This window comes from Gavialis gangeticus, unplaced genomic scaffold, assembly GCF_001723915.1.
Source record: "Gavialis gangeticus isolate Ggan-Ray unplaced genomic scaffold, GavGan_comp1, whole genome shotgun sequence".
NCBI classification, from domain to species: Eukaryota; Metazoa; Chordata; order Crocodylia; family Gavialidae; genus Gavialis; species Gavialis gangeticus.
The window spans coordinates 16,805,078-16,816,198 of NW_017729027.1; the positions used below are offsets into that span (position 1 = coordinate 16,805,078).

The following is an 11,121-nucleotide window of genomic DNA, read 5'->3' on the forward strand; positions in this document are numbered from 1 at the left end:
AAAATTAAAAAAAAAAAAAAAAAAAAAAACAAATTTCTCTCTCCATTCCCCCTAACAATGTCAACCACACTAGCTGTGCAAATCACAATATTGTTACTATTGGCAATATACAGTAATCTTAACCCCAGTGAAGCCAATGGAAACGTTGCTAGTATAATTAGGTGAAAACACTATAATTGGGTGAAATTTATTCAGAAATCTAAATTATACATTGCTAGAATTCTAAGACTGTATCTTGTGATATTTCCTTTCTTGTGGTCTTTTTTGTTTAAAAGTATAAACTGTGCCCTAAGCGCAGGTTTGTCCCAGCCTAGATGATAACCACTCCCATTGCCTAACCCCTTTGCAAGGAAGTAAGTACTGTAATGTATAGTTTTTGAAATTGGATTCCACTCAATTCACAACAGATATGGACAAGTCCCTCAAGTTCAAAAAAGGCTAAAAAAACTGTTATAGACTAGTCATTGTTTTTATATTTCTTAAACAAGGGTCCATCATTCATTTAAGGGGGTCCCCATTAGACTGCTTGCCCAACCTCCAATTTGAAAATTTACAAGTCACCTTATGCATCCCATTTTGGAAAATGTAATAAGTTGAATTCTGCCATTTTTCCTGAAAATGCCTATTATAGCCTCTTCTACCAATGTCAGACTCATATGCTACAATAGAAAGCTTACTCTAGAGTGGGTCTAATTTACCATGGTACACAATGGGACTATACTAAATATACTTACAGCTTTCTGTTTTGCATGAAAGAATTACATGTCCTGCAAAGACTGTGTTTATTTATAGCAAATAGATGGCAAAGGCTCTTTCAGTGGCACAGGGGTAAACCACTACTGTTACTCTGGAACAGAACAGTCTGCATTTTGAATGCCTGACAGTAGTTGAAAGTAAACTATTTCTTTGTTTATTTGGATGGTTTAGAAAAGGGGAAGAGTTGCTTTTCAAAGCAAAGCTATTACGCCTGGCAGCAGTATGGTTAATTGAATGCAGATATCACTCTGAAAGAAATACAACACAACTGCTGACTGGCTGGCTCATGAAATTAGAAATAAATAAAACCATCTGCTGGCTAATGCACTCGGCCAAAGTAGCTGCTATTAAAAACAAGGAACTGAATTGGACCTGGATGTAATTATCTGTGTGTTATAATTACCAATAAGAAGACAGAAATATCCCAAGCCATCTAGAGAATCTAGATGCCACCAAAAAACACCAAAGGGTAACCTAAATCAAGCAAAACATTTTTACCCCCAGAGGTTACATACTCCAAGCTCCCACAACCCCCTACCAAAAAAAGAAAGAAAGACTGCTTCCTTTTTCATAGGACAGGACGACTGTCTAGAAGAATGATTAAAACACGCCTCTTAGAATTGAGAATTAGACTGAAGAATTAAAACATGTCTCTTAATTGAGCTGAGGAAACCTTGGGCTGTAATTCTGTGTTCTGAGTCCACTGTTTCAGTAGTTTGAGATCTGTGTAGTCTCTTCTAGCCTAAAAAATATAGCAGTGGAAAGCAAATGAGTGCAGACACCAGGCAAATGTAGCCAGTAGACTCAGAAGAGAGCACTCCTGAACAGAACCAATCAAATATGGTTCCTCCTGTCCTGGAAATGGCAGAAATCCTATCAGAGCAGGGAGGAGTTTTTGTTCATCCTTCTATACTACTGTGGCAGGTTTTGTAACCCCAAAATATCTTTGGTTCAGAGTCCTGAGGTTAACAATTATAAACTAACAACAAATGTCTTGCCTTCATTTTTAGATTGGGTTGAATGTGATTTTTCAATCTTTTTGTATGGATTTTTAAATGATTCAGGCAGTTATCACATGTGACACATATCAAGTTTGTATAATGCAGAGCAAGCTCTGGTTTTGCTAAGGGCAGAAACCTATTTCACTTTGTGGACAACCAAAGTGTAGGCTGAGACTAACTAAGTTACCCAGCTAAAGTGTAGGAGTGATTCTATTACCCACTACTGGAACATAGCTGCCCCTATATTATAGGAATATGGAGACAGCTGCGTGTCTCAAAGCATGCTACTTTTCCTCTAATGGTAGAATTTGTGTGTCCAGAAGAGGTAATAGAATCACTCGTACACTTTAGTTGGGTTAACTCAGATTAAGGCTCTAGCTGCTCTTTAGCCATCCACAATGAAGTACAATTCTTCCCCATCTGTGCTTCAGCAAAAGGCCATCATCATTCATGTGAGGTTTTGCAATTGATGGACTTTGATGTTAGTAGTTATGTACCTTTCTGAAGTAGCTATGGAAGTCCATCAAACTAAAAGAGGTGACAGTGCCTCTCAGCACCCTGGAGGAGAGGGAAGAGGTGGATTCCCTCCTGGGTGTATCCTTGGTTCTGAATCAAGGGAACTCTTCCAGGGAAAACAAATCCTGACATCCAGTCAAAAGATACTTCCTAAGCTATTGATGTAGATGCACCAAAAATGTATCCTTTATGTATATCTTAAATTTGTGCTAGAATTTAAAGAGCTCTTGACACTCCAAGGAAAAATCTATCAAAAAGCCATTCTGTTGAAGGGCATGTTACATCCTTGTCCACTGCCTATCTCACTAGATTTCTTACTAGAATTGTATACATAAACAAAACTTAAGCTTTAAAGATCGTGTAAATCCTTCATGGCTCTTCCTCAACTGAAATCATAATCTACATACTGCCATTGCATTTGGCTGTATAACTATCACACAAACACCCCAAATCTGGCTCAGGGCCCATTGTGCTAAGCACTGTACAGTAAGACAGTCCTTGCCCCTAAGAGTTTATAATGTCAATAGACAACAATTAAGCATACTGGGAGAAGAGATTTAGCAGCAAGCACGATGAACAGTGATGGTTTGGCAAACGTCATGTTTGGAGGGAAATGATTACTGTGTCACAGGGTAAAGAGTGAAATTTCAAGAGAGGAAATATGAAATAGGAACAGATGAGAACTTAAAAACAAAGACTGTTTTCATCCCAGTAACCTTGGTTGTAAAACAAAAAAAGTGGAGAAAATGTGATATATAAGCACAATGCCCTTTGAATTATCCAGTTTTCTTTAACTACAACAGGATGCATCTAATAAGAAAACTGATAAAATACCTACCTTAAAATGCTTCCCTTAAATAGCATGTATATTCAATTTCATGCCAAACAGCAAAAGAAGCCAGCAAAGTAATTAAGAAAACAATTTAATTGTGTAACTCAACGCCTAAAAATAAACTAATAGGATATGGAGGCTTTATGTCACCTGTTCATTGATGGCCTCAATACAAAAACTGTTAATATTTAATGCCTGTTCAGTGGTCTATGAGAAGCAAGTTAAGCAAAGCTGAGTTCAGTTCCCAGTATGCACATAGCCATAGCACACGAAAAGCTCACAACTAGTACCCTTGGGTACTCAGCAGGCAAAGACCAAATAGCCCTGGAGACTCATCATGCCTTTCAACTCTAGAATGGTCCCTCCAGAGCAGAGTTTACTGAGTTATTGGGAGTCACCCAATGGTGCACTCAGCAACAGTGTTAGACTGTTTATTGTCAAGCTGTGCTGAGGGTTTGCAAGCAGATTTCCTTGTCTACTGGTTTCTGTACGTAGGTTTTGCTCCCTGAGGAACATAAACACAGACTTTTAAACTGGAGGTGGCCAACCTGTGGCGCACATGCCACAGGTTACATGGGCAGCCTTTGTGTGGCACGCAGTAGACCAAGAAGGGGACAGGCAGGACAGCTGCAGATAGAACAAAGCAAAAGCAGAGCAACAGATTGGGCAGGGAGCATAAGGCAAAGGACAGAAAGCATAGCAGCAAATTGGGCAGAGTAGAGATTAAAGTGACACTCAGGGAGGGTGCAGTTTGCAATTTGGGGCATACTTGCCAAAAAGGTTGCCCTCCACCCCTCTTACAAACAAAGAAACCAAGCAAAACAAAATCCTACTATTCTGTCCTGGACATTGGGAGGGAAATCCCTTTTGCTCTGACCCCAACTTACAGTAACCTGACCCCTACATACACCAAGCAGTTCAATTCAGAATTTGCTTTCTCCCCCTTGCAAACTGCTCCCTCAAAGTTTGCTGCTCATCTGCTCTCTCTTCTAGGGTTTTAAGCTCCCAGTGGGACACTATCATTATCCAAATGCCCCATAACTGAGATTCCTCAACTGACAAATCCCCCTTAAAGGGACAGACTGCTCTGTTACAGGACTCCTTTCCCTTCTTGAATGTCTCTGATGAAAAATCAGGTCTAGGTCTTACCACTGCCTACAAGTTGTACCCTCAAAAAACAAACCAACAAGTACTTTGGTAGGATAATTATTAGAGTAGGAGCAGATTATTAAGGTAATGTCCTTCCCTATTGCACCAAAGAGAAAGAAGCATGCAGTCAGAGATACTTAAATATTATTATATAGTGGTATTTAGCTTGCACCAAATGTTATAAAAGAATACCTGTCCAATATGCTGACAATACTTAAAATTATGCTAAATAAATATTTTTAAATCTATAATATATAAAATTACAAGAATATAGGCAAGTGAATAAATTACAAGAACATAGATAAGTGAATAAATTAGAAGTGTAAATGTTACTTAAGCATTCCGAATGAATATTAATGTTTTACAGAGACTGTTTTCCACCACAAGAGATTCTTGATAATTGTTCCAAGTGGATTTTATTAATAGAGCTGATTGGAGGGTGACAATTCCTTTTTTCTGGCAATTTTAGACGTTCTGAAATTCCTTTTCTATTCTGCACTGGAATGCAAATAAAATCTTTCATAAGATATTGCACTGAAATACCCATTTTTGGATCAAAATCTGAGAATTTTTGTTCAGGAAAGGTAGAAATGATTGAGGATCATGGTCACTCTATAGCCTTAGATACTAGCTTGTGATATGGAAAATGCACATTCAAGTCCCTTCTCAACCTCATTCAGAGGCTGGGAATAAATTGAACCAAAGCTAGTCATATCTAATGTCAGTTATCTAATCACCCAGTTATACCATGCAAGAGTGTTTGCAATGAGACTTTTTGTTGAAATCAATACGGCTCTGCAAAATATTTTAATTTCTGATGAAAAAGCATGCTACAATAAATTTTAATTTTGCCAAAAATGCCATTGGCTTTACTTAGCAGTAGTAATAGTAGTAGTAGTAATACCACCTACATCATATACAGCAATTTCATCATTTGATCCCAAAGGTTTTTATTCCCATTTTAAAGTCACCTAACAGGCCAGCTGCATAACCAGGAACTCAATACAGGTATTCTCAGTACCAAGTCACTTCGCTTTGATCAAAAAACTGCTCTAAGACATAACTTACTGACTGTAGCTAGTAGAGCAACAGCTGTTACAAGTCATACTTCAGTCATATTTCATATGACTGTTTCTATAGATCTCCAACCTTTACAAAACCATGATGATTAAGGCATTGCATCTAAAAATATGACATGACAAATGATATTTATTTCTTGATAACTGATCTCTTCAGTTCTGTTAAGATGAAGGTGATTTAACCATTTGCTACTGAGTTTAATAACTGATCCTTTGTATGACATCATTCATTTATTTTACGTAAATTTATTATGGGTCCATATTATGGGTAGCAATACATTCATACAGCTATGTAACACTTGGCACCTCCTAAATATTACAATGTAATATATGACACTGTATGGATCCAGAGAAGTAGCAGATGAGTTACTTACCTTGTACACACATTTAGGGTCAAATGATTTATATCATTTTTGTCATCATTTACAACAACATCTAAGTCAAAGGCTTCTGGACTTTGGGCAGATCTGCGCCTTCTTTGAGTGACTGAATGCTTCACGTTGTAAATAATGTTGAGCTATGAAATATAAATACAAACATAGATTACCTCTGTGCAGCAAAAATGAGTGAGCCAAATAAATTAGCTAGATTTCAAAGTGTTACACAAATTGCCAATTGCTACATTAGCTCAGTTCATGCTACAAGAGCAGAGACAGTAGTACCCTGTTTCTTCTCAGGATTCTTTTCCTCATCCCACTCCAGTGACGAAGGCCTGAAAAGTAAGTAAGAGCACATATAGCTACAACATAAAAGGTGTGCAGGACCAGCAAGCTGCTTGCCACAGCTTCTATTTCAAATAGTGCCACTTTTCCGATCAGCTACTTGAAGCAGCTGTTGAAGAGCTAATGTCTTCAGGGAGGTCTGAATAGTCAGGGGATGACCTGCTCATAGAATCATAGAAAGTTAGGGTTGGAAGTAACCTCAGCAAGGTCATCTAGTCCAACCCCTGCTCAACGCAGGACCATCCCCAACTAGACGATCATATCCAAAGATTTGTCTAGCCAGGTCTTGAAAACCTCCAAGGACGGAGATTCCACTACCTCTCTGGGTAACCTGTTCCAGTGTTTCACCACCCTCCTAGTAAGAAAATTCTTCCTAATATCTAACCTAAACTTCTCTTGCTGCAACTTGACTGTTGCTCCTTGTTCTGTCATCTGCCACTACTGAGAACAGTCTAGCTCCATCCTCTTTCAAACCCCACTTCAAATAGTTGAAGGCTGCTATTAAGACCCCTCTCAGTCTCCTCTTCTGTAAACTAAATAAGCCCAGTTGCCTCAGTCTTTCCTTGTAAGTCATGTCACCCAGCCCCCTCACCATTTTTGCTGCCCTCCACTGGACTCTCTCCAATTTGTCCACATCCTTTCTGTACTGAGGGCCCCAAAACTGAACACAGTATTCCAGATGTGAACTCACTAGTGCTGAATAAAAGGGAATAATCACATCCCTTGACTTACTGACAACACACCTACCGATGCAGCCCAGTATGCCATTAGCCTACTTGGTAACAAAGGCACACTGCTGGCTCATATTCAGCTTATTGTCCACTGTAACCCCCATGTCCTTTTCAGCAGAGCTGTTGCCCAGCAAGTGAACCCACAGCCTGTATTGGTGAATGGGACTGTTCCGCCCTAAGTGCAGGACTTTGCACTTATCTTGTTGCACCTCATGAGATTCCTTTTAGCCCCATCCCCCAATTGTCTAAGTCACTCTGAATCTTGGCCCTACCTTCCAGCGTATCTACTGCTCCCCCCCCAGCTTGGTGTCATCTGCAAACTTGCTGAGGGTGCACTCTATGCCATCTTCCAAACTGTTGATGAAAACATTGAACAAAACTGGCCCCAGAACTGACCCCTGGGGTACTCCACTTGATACCAGCTGCCAGCTAGACATCAAGCAATTCATTGCTCCTCTCTGAGCCTGATACTCCAGCCAGTTTTCTATCTACTTTACAGTCCATTCATCAAGCCCACACTTCCTTAGCTTGCCTGAGAGAATGTTGTGGGAGAAATCAATGTACACCACATCCACCCATCTCCCCGCATCCACAGAGCCAGTCACCTCTTCATAGAAGGCAACCAGGTTAGTCAGATATGACTTGCCCCTGGTGAATCCATGCTAACTGTTCCTAATCACCTTTTTCTCCTCCAAGTGCTTAGAAATCCTTGAAGATTTGCTCCATGATTTTTCCAGGGAATGAGGTGGAGCTGACTGGTCTGTAGTTCCCTGGATCTTCCTTTTTCCCTTTTTTAAATGTGGGCACTATGTTTGCCCTTTTCTGGGATCATTTCAACCTATCATTTCACCTGCTCAGGAAACTATAAATGGGAGTAGCCAAACCAGGGAGGGTGGAGTCAGGATTAAGCAATCAGGAGCTAGCTACGTTGTGTGAACAGTCTTGACAAAATATTAATTCAACAAAGAAAATTAAATAGCCTGGGTGGCCTAGAGGCCCAAACCAGCCAGGCAAAAAGCAAACAGAAGATTCAGAGATGCTGATACTGTTAGATGTCTTAGACTGATACACATCCTGTGTGATGTTCACTCGTAATAGCAGTACCTTATTGCTGAAACTTGATACAACATTACTGGAGCCAGAGACAAGGGAAAGAGTATATAATTGAACACCTCAGTGGAAACTAACAACACTGAAAAGCTGAACTTGAATATTATCAGAGTGATAAAAACAAATGCAAGATGTAGATAAAGGATGCACCATTAAGTGCTAATAAATATTTGGCAGACTTACAATTATAATTAACACATATAAAAATGTTTATGGCCTCACATATATAAATAGCTTTTATATAAAAAAAACTATCAATTTTTCCCTGATTTACTATTAGATGCATCTCTCAGAAGTCTGAGAAAAAATTATTCTCATCTTACTAAGGGAAATTAGTCAGAGTTGTTCATTACTTGGGGAGTCAAGAAGATTACCCAGGAAATTGGACTCCTCTGTCATACAGCTATGTAGAACAGTTCCTGGAAGCAACAAGAAAAGGTAATGGCCCAAATTTAAAGGGACTATACCATGTGTTGCAAGACACATGACAGTAAGTCAGTGCACAGGAAGGTACCTTCAAGTTTCTGCGAGTTGACTGTCCTGCTCTCTCTCTAGTTTCTGCTCACTTGATGTGTAAGATACATTGCCTTATTTTCATTTACAAATGTATAATACTCAACATTCGACATAGCACCTCTGGTTTTACACTCTGTAGTTAAGTATAAAAGGAGTGTGAAAGCAGAGGTTAGGGCATTTTGCTGTAGTCCTAGAGATGCAAGTTTAAGCCTGGCTCTGGACTTGTGCTAAAGGATGTCCTCCATTTAGGACAGATATCTATAACAGATATTGGGTCATGTAAGCTGGTGAGTCAAAGGCAACTCGACATAATGCTACCACATCGCTCTCTTATATGCCATTGGCTATGGAAACAGATGTACCTTAACCCCATCAGTCAGGGGAATCCCTGACCATGACATAAATGTGTACTCAGAATAGTTGACAAAAAAGCAGTGGTTCTGAAACAAAAAATTATCCTGACCCACAGTTAGTCCTGAGGAGATGGAACAAGTTAATGAATGACACCAAGAATAAAGCAAATCCAGTGGTCTGCAAATTAGACGAGAGTTGAAAGCTTGGTAAAGTTGGAAACAACTCAGCAATTTGTCATCACAGGAACAATATTGTTTAAGCTCTTGCCAGAAAAAGCAAATGAACAAAAATATGCCACCACCACAGAACATCTGAAGCAACATACTGAACAGGTCAATTAGCAAGTGCTTTGCTGGAACAAGTTACTACTGCTAAATCTAACTTTAACTTTCCTCTTTTTTCAGAAATCAGGGGAAAATAACATAAGGATAAAACCTGTTCTTACAACACAAAGTTGCCTTTACTGGCAGCGTTGGTTCAAGGATGGGAAGAATCAGAATGTTACTAAGGTGTGTGGAAATCAACATTAAATTAGCATTGCAACAAACGTGTTTGGCTGACAGCATTAATTGAAAGGAATATTTTCAGCAGATTTCCTCTCTCCAATTAATGTTTTCCTTCCTTCTAATCACTTATTCTCTGTTCAGTAAATGTGATGGGAAAAAGTACATTCAGGTCAATGCACGCTCAATTTCCATGCAACTACTCTGATCTACACCAACTGAGGCTCTAGCCTTTAGATGTGCATTGAATTGGAGCTACATCAATTTACAACTGTTGAGTATCTGGTCCTTTGTCTACTGAACAAAATAGGGCAAGAATGCTAGATATCTTTAGGGCATAACTTCCATCTGCCCATACTATGCCCAACCTTTTCAAAAAAGAAAAAAAAACCAAGCTTTTAATTCAACCCTCCAGGACAAGAGAAGATTCTTCTGGCTAAACAAGGCAAAGTGACAACAACATCTGCTTCTGAAATTCTACAAACCAAAATAAATACCTTTTTATGATAGCCTGGAAGGTTGGGAATTAGAGCACTGGAACTCACAGCAGAGCCCGCAAAGACAGAAGCTGAAGAAGGTTAGTTAGGAGTTTCACCAAGAATTACAGAGATTTTCCTAAGAATCTATCTTATTGAGAAAAGAGGGGAAGGATTTCCAATGATGGGAAGATCTTTCAGGATAACAACAGGAAATAGCATTCTACATTCTGGTATTTAAATGAACTAAGGTTTGACATACTCCATCTGGTCCTAAAACCTGATCCCAAGAATAGCATATCTGGCTACTGCATTCCCAAAGGGTCTAAGACAAAGAAACCCAGCTGAAGAAATGTGATTGCAATGTAATACGTTAATCAGAAAGGATCCAGATCCTGCTTACATCTAGGAGAGAGAGATATCTAATTTGAATAATATGAGAACTCCTTCTTCTGGAACAGGAAGAATGCCAAGGAAAACAGAAGGAAACAGTTGGTCCCAGCTAAGAAAAGTTTTATTGGATGAAATTATTCCACTGCAAGAAGCACATTATTGGGAATCAAATTTCAGCATCTGTGCCTCTATGCTACGAGGAAATACAGCAAACGAGTAATTTAGATGAAGCAGACAAATGGGGCATATTAGTAGAGACCTTTGTATATTTGAACTACCAGAACCCAAACAGATTAGTCAGTATGGTAGTCTATTAAAACTGCACAACAGTTTACTTGGATTCACGTCTATATTTAAAATGAGCTTTGCTGAACCCTGACCAAAGGGCATGTTGGAAACAATCATTCAATTTTGTGAAAGATTTTGAGGGTTTGATATATGGTTACAGACTAAAAGAGCATACCCATTCAAGAACAGCCAACAGTCATGACACTCACCTGATATGTAGAAGACCCAGTTCTGAATAAGAATAACAGGTCTGAATCAGACAGAAAAAGGATTTAAACCTTAGTTTCTCATATTCCAGGTCAATGACAACAACGGAGCTATGACCTATTCTGGAGTGGGGTTTTGGCCAAGTATTCCATTCTGGATCTGAATAACCTTCCCAAAAGAGGTTTTATTGAAACCAAGAGATTTCCATGAAAAGTTTCACTTTCAACAAACCAACATTTTTCAATACAAAACCATTCCGTTGAAAAGTTTCTGACCAATCCTACTGAAGAACTTATCTTAATAACTTTGTACTATTTCTCCATAATAAATAGGCAAGGGTGTCAAATTCATCTGGCCTCAGTAAAACAGACCAGATGAGCGGGGAGGGACTGGTCCATGGGCCAGCTAAACAACATGGAGCCAGCTTTGTGGATGAGAGTGGCCCCACAAACCCTCCCCCACTCCCACATGCTGGATCCAGCACCTAC

The 11,121-nt window shown here is 39.3% G+C and overlaps 1 protein-coding gene across 1 annotated transcript in view; it reads right to left on the minus strand.

Annotated features, from left to right (window-relative positions):
* CD109 (CD109 molecule) overlaps positions 1–11,121 on the minus strand; it is a 130,607-nt gene that overhangs the window by 5,378 nt on the left and 114,108 nt on the right. The window contains exon 29 of the mRNA XM_019520330.1: positions 5,708–5,850. Coding sequence (XP_019375875.1) covers positions 5,708–5,850 — 143 coding nt within the window. The remainder of the gene's footprint in view (positions 1–5,707; positions 5,851–11,121) is intronic.